Below are 18,358 nucleotides of genomic sequence, written 5' to 3' on the forward strand. Positions count from 1 at the left end.
GGACAGCCTTATTTCTCCATTACCTTATCCGCACTCAGCGATCCAGTCTTATTGAGCTCCTTGGAGTTCCTCAGATGCACTCTGCCCTCGCCTCCCACATCCCTGTGCCTCTGCGCATGTGGTCTCTGCTTGGTGTACACCCACGCGCCATCCAATTTATCCACACACTTGTCTCTCAATGCATGTGCAGTTAACTGAAGAAAAAATGAGCTCCTTTAAAAATATCCATGCAAAAATTCAAAACTTACTCAGTTCAAACTCACGTCAAAAGTTTCGGATCTTGTGATGGCCAAGCTGTCGACAGCGTCCTAATCACAGTATTACACTACTTCCAGCAGGACGTAAGGTGGTTTCCAGGCAGGTGTATGTACACTTTCTTAATTGCCACATGATGCTACCTGGTTCTGGTGTTCTCAAATTAATCTCCGTAAATGTATATACTCTCTGAGAGAATGTTTAAATCACAAGAAAAAAAACCCCACAAATTAACTTTTCCATAAGGCCCTAGATGAAGCCGGGGGAAAGGATCCTTTTGAGCGCATAGAGGTGACAGAACAATAGGTCTGTCAGACGGCTGCCCAGATGAAGGTGCCGAGTCTGGGTCATTACTGAATATCACCATTTTTCTTATGATGGGAAAATAGAGGCGAATGTAGCTAATGACATTTGGGTAACATCACTAAATTTAAAACTTGTATTTAATAAACACTTTGCATATAGTATATGTGTTTATAATGAGTTATTTATTTTCATACTTAATTAGCAAAGTATAAGTCTCAAAATGTTAAAAAAAAGTGAGCTCATTTCAAAGTTTTATTAACTTTTTAATGATGAAATAAACAGGATGTCAAAACTGTTTCTAAAGGCAACGTGAAAACTTGGGATTTTTACAGTTAATGAAGAAAAAAGAAAGGAATGGTGAAATAAATTGGTTAATGTCCCACAGGACAATAAGTAACCCTTGGAGTTATCTTCTTTAAATTGGCAGAAGAGAAAATCACCTTATAAATGTTACAGATTTGTAAAATGTTTGGGCCACTGATCAGTTGTTCAAATAGTTAGGTAGGCTCATTAGCAAATGCTCTTAGCTTGACATAAAAGGTCATAAAATCATCTTTTACCTTCCTTAGAGGTTTGGGTATTTTCCTTAAACTTGTTTTTTAAACATCACCCCGCACCTCTCCCCAGCAACTGGAATATATCTCCAATACTTCCTTCCTTTCCTTTGTGCTCTTGAAATATCTTTTAAGTGGTTTTGAAATACCTTCTATGCACTAAAACCAGGAGACAGGTGTATGACCTCAAAACTTAGCATAAGTGACAGCTTCAGAGACATCTTCCCTGCAATAGACAAGCTCTCCAACCCTAGGCTGGGTCAAGCCTTCTACGCCGCTGAGCATCCCCAAACACGCCCCACAGAGCCTTTATCACGCCTATTATGGCTGCTTATCTGCAAGTTCCCTCCACCCTGCCCGCCCTCCCACCAAACTGTGCAGTCCTTAAAGACAGGAATGATCTTTTGTCTTTAGCATCAAGCACAGTGCTTGGCACACAGGAGGCCCTTAGCAAGTATCTGTTGATTGAAGAAACTGAGCTGTATTTAGCCATCCAGGAGCAACAGTCTAGACGTTTATTCACACCTGGCTTTAGCGTCCTCTCCTAGAGCCTCTTCCTCAGTTTAAAGTGGGCCCTTTGAGTTTGCTGGCGACTTACCTTGGAAGAAACCTTTACCAGCCATCTTTCATTTTGTGTGTGACTGAACTATACATTTTTGGACAAAGTGATGAGGAAATGTAACATCTTCTCATAATTAAAAATAACACCACTTCATGTCGCCATACGTGCGAAATTGGAATCAAGGGAACTACTCACAGGCACTTGCCTGGAACAGGGGAGGACTGGTTAAGACATGGAAGTTGTCTCAGTTACGAGGAGGCTCAATGGAATGTTTTCTTCTTGGGGTAGGTCTCCTAGTTAATTAGTTAACTCTCATATTACTTTGAGGCGTTTTCTTCATTTCTTCATTGCCTCTCCAAAAGGCAAGCAGTCCGGGAAGGGTCATCTAAGCTCTTACAGTCATTAGCTATTCCATTTGACTTGGTTTTGTCATATTCCCCTGCTAGACGGCTAAGTTTCCTGGGAGGCAGATTGGGGTTTTGGATAAAGTTGTAAGTGGACCCTGTCAGATCCTAGTCTCTGGAGCAGCAGCAATTTTATTAATCTTCAAAACGAAATTCAGCCTGAATGTTCCTGATGGTTGTGGACAGTCTGCCGGGCCAGCCCTGAGTACTGTGTTCACGAGATGTGATCCACTAAACTGATTGAAAACAGTGTTCTTACCTTGGTGCTCAAGGTGTAATTTTTTTCCCAGTAAAATTATTTAAAAAAATTATTTTTGCAGTTCAAATCTTATTTATTCCCAGACTCCCACCTCATCAAGGTGACAGGAAGGATAAACGCCCAGTGCCAAAACAGGGTTAAAATACTTCTTGCCAGGACATTATTACCAAGAAACAGAAAAACATTATGTTGAGCCAAAGATAAAGGACTGATGGGAAACTCATCAAGTTGTTTAAGCAAATACACTGACAGCACAGAGTCTCTCCCGTTTCTGCATGTGTTAAAAAAAAAAAAAGAGGGGACATTTAGTCAGGGAAATAGATTTCACTATAAACATTAATAGTTATGTTACTAAGAGTGATGGGGAAAGTTTTAAACTGGGTAGCTAAATCCTGACTTTAAAATACAGGACAAGGGTCAGAGCCCAAGTGTGCTGTGATGGGGGAGGGCAGGGTGGGGCCTGCGAAACAGGGCACAGCCAACAAAGGCCAGAGGGAGAAGAGCTGAAAATGAAAATCAGGATGCTGAAGATCAATGTGGCTCATCCGTATGGCTGGGCCAGTCCTGCCCCACAGGATCCACCAGGCCCACGATGTACCTCTGGAACCCAGGGCTGTTGTCTAAGGTGTCCTGAGTTCTCGCTAGCATCTGGTCAGTTCTTTCAAGAAGAAAGAATAGGTTCCTGCGACTGGCTTTTAGTTGATCCTAAGCCTGCTTTTTTTTTTTTTTTTCACCCTTTCTCTGCCTGGCCAGTTGCACTAGAGAGCTGTCTTAGTAAAGGATGAGCTCTTTTAGTAAATTTAATACCACAGAAACAGGGAGTTTCACAGCCTGTCAAATAGGCCCAGAATAAATGTTCATTAAACTAGAAAATCACAGCCCTCTCATCTAGTGACCAGTATGTGCTCCAGGTCCACCCGGGATGAAGGGGATAAGGGAGAAGAGAAAACCATCCTCCCCCTAAGATACTTCTTGTTCTGTCTTCTAGGTTGTGAAGCTTTAGCCATGTTACTACTACACTCCTTCAAACTGCCCTAGAATTTTCTAGTTAGCAATTGCATATTAAGATGGTGATTTCTCTTGGTTCAGCCATTCTGGAAAACAGTATGGAGATTCCTCAAAAGACTAAAAAATAGACTTACCATATGATCCAGCAATCCCAATGCTGGGTATATATCTGGAGGGAACTCTAACTCAAAAAAATACATGCACCCCAATGTTCATAGCAGCACTATTCACAATAGCCACCCAACCTAAATGTTCATTGACAGATGACTGGATAAAGAAGTTGTGGTATATTTATACAATGGAATACTACTCAGCCATAAAAAAGAAAAATGCCATTTGCAGCAACATGGATGGACCTAGAGTTCGTCATCCTAAGTGAAGTAAGCCAGAAAGAGAAAGAAAAATACCATATGAGATAACTTATAAGTGGAACCTAGAAAAAAAGAAAGAAAAGGGAAACTATGAACCCACCTACAAAACAGAAATAGACTCACAGACATACACAGTAAACAATTTTATGGTTACTGGGGAAAGTGGTAGGAAGGGATAAATTTGGGAGCTTGAGATTTACAAATGTTAGCCACTATATAAAAACCGATTTTTTAAAGTTTCTGCTGTATAGCACAGGGAACTATGTTCAATTTCTTGTGATAACCTTTAATGAAAAAAATATGAAAACAAATATATGTAAATATATGCATGACGGGGACACGGTGCTGTTCAGAGATTGACACATTGTAACTATACTTCAATTAAAAAAAAGACGGTGATTTCTTTAATCAATAATTCAGGTACACATTAGTGCAGAGATAAGGTGGGTTAAAAATGTATACAAAGCTATTGAGGAAACATTTGTTATCCTAGTTGTAACGATTTTCTCCCCCTGGGATGCTCTGGGAGGAGATGATTTTCAGCAGCCGGCCCGCTTCTCTGTGCCCGTGGCGCGCGCACGCGCCCGCCCTCTCCCGCTCCACCTTCCTGTTGGCGTCATTCGAGGCTGACGCCAACAGGCTTCCTGCGCTCGCTGTAATTTGTCTCTGCCGAGCACGTCGGGGTCACAGTGAGGTCAGGGCAGATGTTCTTCTCACTGCTCCTGCTTAATAGTCACTCTGTTTTTTCTCTAGGGATTATCAGAGCAGGAAAAAGCCTGGGGGGAGATGACAAGTTAAGAGAGGGTGCTTGGAAACTGTGATGCTTTCTCTGGAAAGGGGGCAACGTGGTCAGTCAAGTCCAACTCCCTTTGGTTTTACCAGACAGGCAGGCAGGAACCGCAAACGCACTGAAAGATCCTTCTACACAGGAATTACCTTATTTACTCTGGTATCCTTGGAGTTTAGCATGGGGCCTGACACAGAGAAAATAAACAACTCTTTTGTTAAATAGAGAAAAACAATACTGAGGGTGGGGAGGAGGCTGGTAATTGCCCGGGCAGAGAGGCAGTCCTGTGCTTTGACCCAGAATGTCCCATCCCAGGACAGGAGGACCGTCATAGCTGGGATATCAGTGCACCCTCCACCCTGGCCGATGGTCTCCTCGCCATGCTATACACTCTCAGGTTCTTCAAATATTTGTCATAAGACAAGCTGAAACAGAGGGGACATCATGCAATGGAAAGGAGCATAGGCTTTTGAAATCATTCAACAAATACTGATCATGTACCCGTGTGCTATTGCTTTAGTCCCACGGGATCTAATAATGAACAAAATGGACAAAAATACCTGCTTGTGAAGTTCATATTCTGGTTGTTGGAGACAGACAATACACAACAAAAAGTTATATCATATATTAGAAGCTGGGGGGGGGGAAGCAAAGCAGGGTACAAGGGATCAGGAGTGAGGGGTCAAGCAGTATTTTCAAAATGACCTCTTTGAGAAGATGCAGATACTGGAGGGAAAACGGTCAAGGCAAAGCCAGTGGTGGGAGCTGCCTGTTTCATTCATGGAGAGCAAGGTCAGTGCGGGAGGAATGGAGGAAGCAAGGGGGAGGTAGCGGGGTGAGGGCAGAAGGGTACTGGGGGGCACACATCAGGTAGGTAAGGTTGTGGGTAAGGTTGGGAGAGTCAGCAAATGAAAATATGGATTCCAGTTAAATTTGAATTTCAGATAAACAACGAATATTTTTAGGTCTAACTATGTCCCAAGCGTTGCATGAGACATACACTAAGAAACTACTTGCTGTTTATCTGAAATCCAAATATAACTGGGCAGCCTGCATTGTACCTGGCAATGCCAGCGAGGGCCATTGTAAGGGCTCTGAGCAAAACTGGGAGTCCTGGGAGGGTCTCAGGCAGAGGAGAGATCCCTTCCAACTTACGGGCTGAAAGGTCTTCTCTGCCTGCTTTGCGGAGAACAGAGTCAAAGAGCAACGGAGGAAGCAGGGAAGCCAAACGAGGCTGTTGAAGTAACTCAGGCCGAACACCATGATTCAGACCTGGTGGTAGGAGCAGGGGTGGGGTAGGGGTCGGATGCCAGATGCATCTTGAAGGTAGAGCCAGGAGGACCCCCTGGCTGATTGGGATGTGAGAGAAAGGGTCGGTGATGATGCCCAGGATTGTGGCCTGCGTGGTTAGACGGAGGCAGTTGCAATCAAGTAAGTAACAGAAGATGCTGTACAAGGGTGGTTTTGGGTGCAGGTGGAACAAAGATCATGAGTTCCATTGTACCTGTTAAGTTTCAAATGTCTGGATTTCTGAGTGGAGAGGTCAAGTAGGCATTTGAGTATAGCGTTCAGGAGAGAGGGCTGGGCTGGAGATACATATGTGGGAGCATGTAGCAGACAATGAGAGGCGTGGGACCGGAGGACCTCACCAGAAAGGTGACAGCTGGTGCCCTCCAGCTTTAAGAGGTCGGGGGAAAGAGAAGGAGCCGGGAAAGGAGATGCCCCCCGTTCACCAACTAGTAGGCGGGGAACCCTGGAGAATGTGGCATCCTGGAAGGAGAGAAAGGGGGTCCCGTGCTACTGATGGGTCAAGCAAGATGAGGACTGAGGGCTGAACCTTAGATTCAGCAACATGGAGGGTCACTGGAGACCTAAGCAGGATGGAACTGGAGTGGGTTTAAGAGGGAATAGGAGAAGCGTAATGGGAGACAATATAGGCAACTCTTTGGAGGAACCAGACGTATTTAGTTCCTGCCACTTACTAGATGTGACTGTGGGTAAAATACTTAATTTTCTGAGCCTCAAGTTTCTCCTCCTGTAAAACAGGAATCGTAATAGGGGTACTATGAAAATTAAATAAAATATGTAGAGGGTATGGCATATAAGTACTTAGTAAATTAATATTAACATTATTATGACACAATATTAATTTCTGTCAGTGTGGGCAAGATACTTAAACTTTCTGTGCCTCAATTTTCTTATCTGTAAAATGGGAGTAATAAAAGTACCTACACCATAGTGTTGTTGAAGGGATTAAATGAGATAATCTGTCTAAAGCAGATCATCTGTAACAAGCAACCTGTGGCACATTATATAAACTCAATCAAGCTCTGATTATTCAGGCAATTCTCCTGTGAATGCCAGCCGACTTCTTCTGTAAATGTAGTGCTGCCCAGAAGTGAACAGGGTGCTGAACTTGGGAAGTAACTTTCTATCCTTGTGTTAATGTGATCCAAACTCATTAACTTTTGATGGCAGCTGTGTCTGCTGCTTTGCGATGTGTAAAGCCCCATGAAGTGATGGTTATTATAACTGACTCAAGATCCTGTTGTGAGCTAAACCCATTCTCTGCACCATCGAAGTTGCTTATCCTGAGAGTGAAGTCACAAGGGTTAACCGTTGTTTTCCATCTCCCTGGAGAACCTGGAGAGCACATAACACAGGCTGCAGAATTCCTGCAGGCATTCGTAATCATTCTTGAGAATCCAAGGAAGCCAAGGACCTTCCCCAGGAAAACACAAACACACAAAATTTAGTGCCCTGGGATAAGAAAATCCTTTGAAAGACTCAAAATGTGCTTAAATTGTAAAAATTTTGCATTTTTTAATAACAGAAATTTATAAAAGAAGTAAAAGCATATCTGCCTAGAAAGACCAAAATAAAGGGAAAGGTGACTTTTTCCTTAGAACTTTTTCAGTGGAGCAAGACAGAATTAGTAGTTGTAGCTTCTAAATATGATTCTGCTGGTGTTTCTCCACCACCTTCATGAAATAAAAATGGACATACGGTGTTAAAGTCTAAGTTCTGTAAAGAGAGAGCTCTGTGGCAGGTTCCTGTAGCATCAAATTAGGAGAAACTTAAAAACTGTGCTAAAAGCACCCTATGAAGACCCTTGCTTCCCAAAGAAGTCACTTATGTCACTTTACTTGTTTTTTCAAGTAGAAAGAGAGGTTGGATGAAGTGAGCTCCAAGATCCATCCAAATCCACCACTATAACACTACCGTGCTGTGAGACGAAGTATTTATTCCAAGGAAAGGATTTTTAGCACCAGGCTTGGCGACAGACGCCTGTCCTAGAGCGCCACCTAGCAGTGAGGAGAGAGCAAAACCTAATCTCAGAAGAACTATGTACTTTTCATTTGACTTTTAGAACAAAACAATCTTTAAACAAAAACCTAGCTTTGGTGAAACAGTCCCTTCAACAAATCTACTCTGAGAAGTAATTCAGTTACAGAAATCCTGGGCTTTTAATCCCGAAGTTAAAAACTCCCCCAAGCTTTCACCACGACTTTCCCTCTTGCTGCCGTTTCAGCAGCTGCTCCTTAAAAGCTCAACTCTGTCCAGTCTTGAAGGAAAGCCTGGGAAGTAGCACCAGTAAATCCTCAGCCGGTGCCCTTTGTGACACCAGATCACCCCAACCCTCCTCCAGACTCCTTCCAAAGACAGCAGGAAATTCAATTTTGTTAAGGCTTCACATCAAGTTTCCAATTCATGTTTATCTTGTCAAGATAAAATACTCGGTAAACAGTGAAAGAGTGACTGTGGGCTCCAGGGTTGGGCATGTCCTTTCAGCACTTGCCAGGTTGCCGTTGACACTTGGTCCTTGTTGAGAGAGGGGAGAAAAGCCACCACTATTCAAGCGTATGATACTGCCCGCATTAAACCTTTAACAGTTAATGGGAAAATGCCACCGTGGGAGATCAATGCACCTGGGGTTTAGGTATTAGATGATCAAATTAAGATCAGTTTGGGGAAACCAGGGAGTTGCTAATCAATGGGGTTAAAACCTCAGTAATGCAGACGAGTAAGTTCTAGGGATCTGCTGCACACAACTGTGCTTGCAGTTAACACAGTTGTGTTGCGTACTTGAAAATCTGTTTAGAGGGTAGCTCTCCTGTCACGTGTTCTTACTTACAATTAAATAAAAATTAAAATTCAGTTGCAGTAGTCAATCACTACCCTATTTATTTAAAATAAAAATGACTTCCTGACACAGTAGTCCTCAACTTCTTATTCCCATGCCAGTGTTTCCGAGAGAGAAAACACTCAGGTCTGCCACAGTGACTCACGTCTCTGTGAGTAGGAGGGAAAGTGGGGGTCAGGGGGGTGGACGGTGGACTCTGTCAAAATGAGGCAAAGGACCAGGAAATGGGCAGGCAGGAGGGGGCAGCAGGAGTAGTTAGAAAAAGTTCTCCCTTTCGTAGGCAGCAGGCTCCTCTAACCCCTCCCTAAAGAACCAGTGCTCCAGGAGATTATCATGTTGAGTGAAATAAGTCAGAGAAAGACAAGTATCATAGGATACCACTTACATGTGGAATCTAAAAAAAAAAAAAAGATGATACAAATTCTTTTTACAAACCAAAAACACGGACACAGAAAACAAACTTATGGTTACTGTCAGCCGAGGGAGGCTGAAGAGATTGGAGGAGGTGAGCTGCCCAACTGGAAGAAGGCGACATAATGCGCTAGGAGACGACATGGAGCAAAACAGCACTTTATTGCAGTACAAGCAGGTGGCGGGTGCCTCAGGTGTACGCCTTGTCCTTTGATAATGCTGATGGCGTGTGCGTAGTGTTCACAATGCTGACTCATGCTACTAGCGCATGCGTACATTTACTTTTTAACATGTGCAAGTTATTATGAACTTCGGCCTGGGTCCCACAGCCTACTCACTTAAGGCTGCAGACAGTTACCAAAGGGGAAAGGGCCAGGAGGGATAAATTAGGGGTTGGGGAGTAGCAGACACACATTACTACATATAAAATAGATGAACAACAAGGACCTACTGTATAACACAGGGAACTATATTCAATTTCTTGTAGTCACACACAATGAAAAAGAATCTGAAATGAAAAAATACATATGTATGTACATGTATAACTGACTCACTTTGCTGTACACCTGAAACTAACACCATAAATCAAATATACTTCAATAAAAATTTTTAAAAATTAAACATAAAATAAAAGAGAACCATCACTCCAGACTTTAAAGCTCATGGCGAGAAAGGTCAGGACATGGTACACCTGGGACCAGTAAGACACGAACCTTTGGAGAATGAGGGCATCCCAGCTGCAGAAGCTATCGAAAGCTCCTCCAAGTGACTGAGGTGCAGGGCCAGGCTGGCAAGCTGCTGCCCTTCCTGCAGGCTCAGTCATGCTGGTAATTGTCAGTCATCAGAGCTTCATTTTTCAAGGTGAATCCTTAATTTAACCTTTGCCATCTGACAAATGTAAAGCCCATAGCAGTTTCCCTGCTCATTTCTTTGGTTGCATTAGTGACTTAAAAAAAATACACTAGATTCAAAACCTCACAATACTAATCTTCAAAGTCAATGTAGTTAGTCTCTGTGGGGAGGGTATACAGCTCAACTGGCAGAGCACGTGCTTAGCATGCACGAGGTCCTGGGCTCAATCCCCAGTACCTCCTCTAAAAAATGAATAAACCTAATTACAGCCCCTTCCAAAACAAAAACAAAAACCCAAAGAAACTTTTTTTTAAAGTCTATAATATAGTCTCAAAAAGTGTTAATGGCAGAAAAGTCACCAAAAAATAACAAGTAGGTTCTTGGTAAGGAGAGAAGATCTGCTGGTGTCTTTCACTTTGCTTTTGTCCCTGGAGTTCACTATTTGGCACCATACACAGCGCTGCCACAAGCCTCTCCGTCCCCCCACCCCCCTTCTCTCTCATTTCACAATTCAATTTAGCCCTAACTGAGAGGCCACCAGAAAGTCCACAAAAGCAGTTTATGTCCAAACTAATATATTAACCCTAAGAACCACTCTTAAATGAGTTTTTGTTTGATCCTTGAACTGGGGTCTGTGGTGCTGAAAGGATTTTCTAGAAAATAAGCTAGGAGGTCAGGGTGCACCTCCAAGAACAAAGAACCATAAACTAAAAGGCACCAACCTAGTCAAACTTTTCTGAAAGGAGGCTGAGGCCAGTTGCTGAGAAGCTGCAAATACCAAACTGCCTTTTAAAAAAAAAAACAAAAAAACTTTATTTTGGCACTTTTTTTTTTTTCACAAACCAAACCAGGAAAATAACCAAAAATGGCTCATGCAGAAGAATAACCTAGAGAAAATATCAGTTCTCTTATCTGGAGGATGTGCTCTTTATTCACTTTGAAATGCAAAGTTTAAATGTGCTGTTGGCTCCTGTTTGCTTAAACTCTTCCCAGTAGAGCCTTTGGTTTAACACTCAGAATACAGTCTTGCAGAAAAGAGATCAAGATTTCAATTGACTTAATTATAGCCTGTTCTCTGTCCTGTTTACTCATTCATTCACCCAATAAAATTTACTGAACATCTACTACATGCCAGAAAAGACATGAAGACTTGACCTAAGGAGGTGGCAGCAACTCTACAGAGAAACAGAAGGGCTAGTGGGATATTTAGGAGGTAGAACTTGATAGGCCTTTATGGTGGGTAGGATGTGGGATGAACGGCAGGGAGCAGTCAGGAATGATTCTACTTCTAGGTTTATATCTGAGGCAACAAGTGGATGGTGGCAGAGACATGGTGGGTGGCGGTGGGACCAGAAGTGGGGTGGGGGGGAGGACGGCGATTTTTCTGACCTTTTCCTGTTCAAGAATGTGTAGGGCGAGTTTCAGGAGTCATGGATTCCTAGGAAATAGGGAACAATTTTGAACAAATGTGCACTTTCTGGGGAGACAGTCCTCAGTGTTTGATGTTCATTTAAAATAAAGTTAATGACCCCAGAAAAGGTTAGGGATCACTGATCCACAGCATATAGAACTTGGAAATTCTTAAACATTACATTCACGTCAAACAGATGGTTCTGCCAAGTTGTTCACACAAACGGCCTTTCAGAAGGCCGTCTCAGGAGCGCCCCATGCTCACGGCCTGGCACAAGGACAGAGCACATCAGTGAGTGTTCATTTCTTTCAACTTAGCCGAGACTTGATACAAATTCCATAGAACCCTAGAACTGATAATCACAAACTGATTTCCACAATATGTCGCATGACTTTGTAAATCTGAAGAGATTCTAAGCAAAGCCAGTAGAGAATGCAGGTTTGCATGATGCTTGCCAGAACTGATCTGGCTTTTATTGTAAACGTGCCCTTTTCCTCTTAACTCAAGTTTTGAGAAAAATTTGCTGAGCCTTATGAATCTGGGTAAAGTCAACTGTTGGACCAATTCCATGTAGAAACTGAATAAAAGCCAAAAAGTTTTGGTGGAGTTGTTTCTGAATCAAAATTGTTAGCAAAGCTAAACCTGCATCAGCTGCAGAAAAGGTTGTTGCAAAAAAACAGTCTACTTGATTATAAACAGATGTTCTAAAATGGGAGCTGTAAGAAGGATGTTATCAATTATAGCCAAATGTTCCACCCCTCTCCTCTCAATCTGTTTAACTGTCCTACTCCAGATCGGCACAGGAATGTTGTTACTTTTAAAATTCAGAAAAGAGAGGATAAGCTTTTGGCTCTGGCCCATATCATGTACGTTTGCTTAAGTTTCACCCTTCTAAGCAGAAGGGAAAGACAGGTGTCCGCTAGGAGGAAGGTATCATGAGGAGGAAGTATGCAGTACTCTGTGGAGATGTATTTTGCCTAATAGTATTTTAAATGGTACATATCCAGTCTTATTTCATTGACAAGTACTGTGATCTGTATGTATTAGAAGAGATTTTTTTTCATCAGAACATACGAGTAACAACACTGCGGTAATGGGATGCTTTTGTCAAGCAGTCATTTGTTCCAGGGAGAAATGAACTGAGCTCAGTCTTTGGTTTCTACTCTGGTGCTGTGAAATGACAGATTAAGGAAGAGTCTGTACCAAACATCACCTAAATGGAGTTAAAGAAGCACCTGGAAATAATCTGCTCTAGGTAGAGGAACTACTGCAGCAAAAGCTCTTAATGTAGAACCAAGAAATCAAGGAAGCGACTGGAAGACTGGATTCCAGTCACAGCAAGATGGGACCAGGTCTGGTGTTCAGTGTGTGCAACGGTCTCAGAAGAGAACTTAAGAAACCGGAAGATGGTTTAGAAGGGTTTGGATACGTTGCTATGAACAACAGAAAGAAAACAAGTCTGAAATGTGACCACCAGGTACTTAATAAGAGGCTCCAGTGTGAGTGAATTTCCTTCCACTTCTTGGAATAAAAGCACCCATCTACAATATAGCAAAGGGTTTACAAAGGCCAAAATACTTTAAGAATAAAGAAGTCGTGCCAAAAACGAAGACAAATATTTCAGTCAAGAAGATCAAATCTTTGTTTTCACAACTACACAAGGAAATTTTGTATTTTACTCAATTAAGTTTTTGGATCACATATTTAAGTGAAATTTTGATTCCAGCAGAATCATCACAACAAAAACTACAAAAAAGCCACATAAGACATTTTTGACAATACAAATTCCAACTTCATAAATACTTAAATCAAACAAAATGCTGTTACAAACTCCAAAGATTAGGCTAATCATAATTCTTTGATTCCAGTAACTTCCCATCAGGTCCACAACAAAACTTTACAGGGCAGAGTCACAGTTTGGTGTCCTCATCAAAGTATTTATCTAAATTGCACCAAGAAGTAATAATCAAGTAAAAATTGTTTCCTATAACCATTTCTCCATAAATTAAAATACCTTAAAATTTTTTAACAGAAAAAAAAACAGTTTATACCAAACAGAAAGATAAAAACATTTCCCAAAATCTTATAACCAAGACAATTTAGCTGTGAATAAATTCTCCATTCAAACACTCAATTTCATGTGAAAAGTGGCAATGGAATGGTGATTCTAGTATTAGGGAAGTCCTCAACTGAGAAGTTGAAACAATTTCTGTCTGCGTGGTCAAGAATAGCAGAGTTTGAAGCATTCTGGTTCCAACAGACTAATGACACCAAAAACTTACTAGGCTGACTGGTGATTGACTAAATGAGACAAATGACACCTAACTGTTAGGAAGGGCTGTGACCAAAGCATGTGGATAAATTTAGTTGATACACACCTTGGCTGGCATCTTGGGAAAACGCCAAGCTCTGAAGGAGGTATAGGAAATGAAATCTTTTAAACATCTTAGAGATGGCTCCTGCAAAATTATGAATAATGCAGTACTATATATGCAAATAAGATGAATTTAATTCTGAAAAGGTATCAAAGGTTTGTTAGAAAGGCCCTGCTGTCTAGTACAAATGTTAACAGGAAGCTTCAGAAAGACTGCTCTAAGATTTCAGTTTCTTGTCCCTCACAAGGCTCCCCTTTTAGATTCTTCAGCTGTACAACCAGCCCACTGCTATTGAAGCATTCCACATTCAAGAATACGAGATCTGTGTAAATTAACTCCTCTCCCCACCAGCACTAGGGGTTGCCCAGACAACAGAACCATCATGCTTTTGGACTTATCTACCAAACTGTGTCTTCTGGCTTCAAGTCATTTCAACAACACAAGGTGGAGCTGCAATATCTTCCTGTGGAAAGGGCACCGAGCTAGGAGTCCACAGATGGAGGAATTTAAGCTGTGTGACCACAGGCAAAGCAGTCTGTCCGGGCTCCAAACTTCCTCATCTAAGGTCCTTTCTACATCGAAATTCTACAATCTAAGTCTTTAGGTTAGACACAGCCTGACTGCAGACAGAAGTCTCCAGCTGTCCCCATGCCTTGAAATGGGCAACTGGCATCTCAAATGTGCGAGGGCTGGAGGGAAAAGGCATGGCCCACTCTTTTGATATCCCGCGCTGTAGTTTTAGATGGGAGAGGGGTGTTGGCTACAAGCCACTGGAGTTAAAACCAGAGAGGCTAATGGTAAAGCCACTCCCTCTTCCATCCCTAAGGAGTTTACAACCATGTGCTCTCACCCCCATCCCCTCACACACACCTCAAGCTCCCACTTTCCAGTCAACATTTCTTGAGGAAACTCCACTACTTCTAACAGATCCTTCACACCAAAAATGGGGTGAGGGGGTGCTGTTCTAAGCATAGCAAATATCAACCCATCCTTTGACAATAAATACAATTAACCCTAAACCACAGAGCATCTCCCTGTATTCTGAACATTTCTTATTGCATTCCTGCCTATACACAAAAACTTATTTACTCATTTTCAAATCATCTATTAAATTTGCTTGATGCTTTGAGCTACTTCAGTTAACTACCAAACGAAACCCACCTTTTGGGAGAAGGTAGGGAAACAGATGGCAGATTGGCTGCCCTAGTCAAAGTCAAGCAGTCAAAATGTACACGCCTCTCAAAGTGTCCTTCTTCACTCTACTGATTCAAACAGGATGTTAACTACTCATTACTAAACACGCTTCTCTCAAAGTGGGTCGATACTCATTCATTTGAGATGGTTTCTCTAAATGATTCTCTATCTGGCCATTTGCAAATGGACAGGACTCTGAAAGAGCCTTAGCCAAGTGATTCCATAATCCCCATCCAACGGGATGAGTGTAAAATGAGTCACTGTCAGGTTGCGCAGTATTGGCAAGGCTCCTCCTGTAGTTTTCTGCTATTACGGGGAGGGTTATAGTTTGACCTACTGTGTATTTAAACACTGCTTCTGCCAGACTCACCCTGCCCCAAACTCAGTGACCGTCCATCTAGAGAAGTGAAGCATACTCCTCAGACTTGGCTTCTTCTTTAAAGAAATAATTCGAAGCAGCATCAGCCAAAATGAATTTTCTTCTTTAGAAACAATCTGTGGATAATCACCTAAACTTATATGAAAAACAGCTTTTCCAGTTCATACCACAACTGAGTATCATACATGACATTTAACTGTCATGTGACATTTAACTATCCATTGACCTTCCACACAACTCTTCAACTGTCTTCTCCAATAAAGACGTCTGATATGAAATCACAACTCACATGGGAAACTAATTCCTTCTGGGTCGACTATCAGTGATGTTTCCAGTTTACATTTTTTGGGTCAATTAGTATATCATCATTCTTACAGATATACTGGAATTAAAGGTGAATCTGGATTTTTAAATTTTATTGCATTAACCATGTTTTCTCTGAGGTTTTTAAACCAAAACACCCAGTAGTTAGAGGCTTTGGGTTTAACTTTGTTTCACGATTACCCCATTCTAAGATCGTACTTTCAACCAGTAACTGTCTATATTTAAATGCACACTGATGCTTACTTTCATCCCACTCCCTTCCTCAGTGGGCATTTTGCTGATTAAGTAATTGAGAAGGAAAGAGGAGACGTTCCTTATCGTAGAAAGAGAGAAAGGAACTCGGAACCAGCTCTGCCATGTAATGTCAAAACAGGAGGTCTCAGAACAGGGGCTACAAGGGAGAGAACCCAGTCACGTGCAGCGTGCCAGCAACTCATGCCTCTTTCTCTGATTCTGCCACTAAAAAATGCTTCAGTATTGGATTTTTTTTTTTAATTTGGGGATAATTCTAGCATTTTACCACAGAGAAATCTGTATCACCCACATGCCTTAATTTCCCTTCAGTCTTTTCTTTCCTTTTGATGGTTTATACTCTGAGCTGAAACAGAATGTCATACAGTAAACTGGATTTCAGAGAACATCGTGTTACATACATGCTTAACCAATGACACTGCCTAACTACTGCCTCATCAGGCGCCTGGGGACTCTGCTGGCTACAGAGAGGGCTTGGCTAAGTCTCAGCAACTGGCCCCTGTAATTCCGCTGTTAGTCTTCAACAAACTCCCTACACTGAAGTACAGCTTAATGGAAAAGTGTTCATATGACAAAGCTTCAGGGTGTGGATTTTCTTACTGATCTGAGTATTTCAAAGAAATAACTGATGATACAGACTGGAGCCCTGGATTCTAAGGTTTAGAAATTTTCAAATATGAAAAAGCAGCCTTAAAATTCAGACATCCTTTTTCTGGAGATGGGGACGTGAGAATTTTTGTCTTACTAAATATGGATCACAAAACATTAGTTTTCCAGTTTACATTTATCAGTCACAATATCCACAGGAAAAACGTTTATAGCAACACAAAAACTAAAAACCCCTTTAAACTACTATATTAAACAAAGGTGAACAAAAAGATATAGAACAAGAAACGTCATCAATAAAAATGGAAATTAACATTAAACAGCAATACTTACACCCCAAAATGGGCTGTGAGCACGCTAAAGCTAGCAGAGTCCCACAGAAAGACCAAGGCGTCAGCTATCAAAATACTGTTTTGTCTCAATACCTCCTTCTTATTTAGGCCTGGGAAGTCACCACGCCCCAAGCATCTGGTTTATGCTTCCCTCTGTCCCTCATGCTTCCGACCTTTTCACACTGGGGTACCAGTGTAGGAGGCTCTGGGATGTGGCTAACCGCGCGGCAGCTCCTAAGGCAGCGGTGGCTGTACTTCGAGGAATGTAGAGCTTCTGAGAAATCTGGTGTCCGGGAGACAAAATCAAAGACAGCTGGTCCATGGCTCCTTGACTCTTACCTTTGAACACTGTAATAGCATGGCTACTAGAAAAATCTTCATTCTTTAGGCGCTCTGGAGAGCTTTCCACTGAAAAATAAAGAAAAGAAGTCTTTTCAAGAGGGTCTCACATCACTGCCTTCTCTCTCCCATTCTAGGCCTTTACTAACATGAGTTACAGTCGTCTTCTGTTAGGTGGTGACAATTACCAAAGGCAAATCAGAGAGTATGAGACCCAGAAACTAGTCAACAAGTGGAAAGGAAATGAGAATGGGGGAATCGCGTACTGAGATAAATTCTGGTCAGGACGAGGGCAAAGAAGAGAGGGAAACCGTGTACTTATGCACAAGGTAGGGAAGATCTCTTTCTAGGACATCATAAAAATAAACCAATGTAATTCCAGTTCCAGGGAAGAATCCTTAAGCTCCCCTATCTCCTTCCAGCAGCAAGCAAAATGGTGTCCTACAGGCGCTCTGTATTGCCAAAGTGGTTCCAACTCCAAGCCTGCCAGTGCAAAAACAGAACTGACCAAGACTGTGTTTGCTAAGAAATTTCAAAACCTAGTTATCAGCCATTATATGAATTCCTCAGGAATTAGTTTTAACTAAGAAGAAAGAATCTATTAAATAAACTCCTGCGAGCAGCAATACCGAGAGCTCCTAACAGCCAAGGAAGGGGGATGCCAGCTGTTTCCCACGTGTGCGCTAGACCAGGGCTGCTCGAGGAGCTGGTCTATGAATTGTTTGTTACCTGCCTACAGTGAGAGAAGGCGCTTTTGCCGGCACCTAAACCAACACACAGCTTCCTTCAAGAAAGTCCTGCTCCATCACTATGAACTCATCTACAAAACAGAAACAGACTCGCAGACTTAGTAAACAGTCTAACGGTTACCATGGGAAAGGGGGTGGGAGGGGATAAATTTGGAAGTCTGAGATTTACAAATGTTAGTCACTATATATAAAAATGAATTAAAAAAACCCAAACAAGTTTCTTTTGTATAGCACAGGGAACTATGTTCAATATTTTGAAATAACCTTTAATGAAAAAAAATGAAAATGAATATATGTATGTATATGCATGACTGGGATATAGTGCTGTACACCAGAGAAAGACACACTGTAACTGACTGTACTTCAATAAAAAATAAATGAAGATTAATTTGGGGGGAGGGGAGAGAAAGTCCTGCTTTAGGAAAAAAAAATCTAGGTGAGCTAAACGATGTGCTACTGTGCTTTTACCATCACCAACAACACC

At 41.9% G+C, this 18,358-nt stretch overlaps 1 protein-coding gene across 5 annotated transcripts in view; it reads right to left on the minus strand.

Moving 5' to 3' along the window:
* The window catches only part of TDRD5 (tudor domain containing 5), an 84,115-nt gene that overhangs the window by 5,676 nt on the left and 60,081 nt on the right, over positions 1-18,358 (minus strand). For 2 of the 5 annotated variants that reach the window (XM_072946030.1, XM_072946024.1), the window contains one exon: positions 12,943-17,194. In XM_072946030.1, the coding sequence (XP_072802131.1) occupies positions 17,171-17,194 (24 nt within the window). In that variant the 3' untranslated portion in view covers positions 12,943-17,170. Of the gene's footprint in view, positions 1-9,204; positions 9,570-10,635; positions 10,700-12,942; positions 17,195-18,358 lie in introns of those variants that run through there. The other 3 variants (XM_072946025.1, XM_072946026.1, XM_072946027.1) reach the window with 3 other exon arrangements.

The sequence above is a fragment of the Vicugna pacos genome, chromosome 21 (genome assembly GCF_048564905.1).
Source record: "Vicugna pacos chromosome 21, VicPac4, whole genome shotgun sequence".
Classification (NCBI taxonomy): domain Eukaryota; kingdom Metazoa; phylum Chordata; class Mammalia; order Artiodactyla; family Camelidae; genus Vicugna; species Vicugna pacos.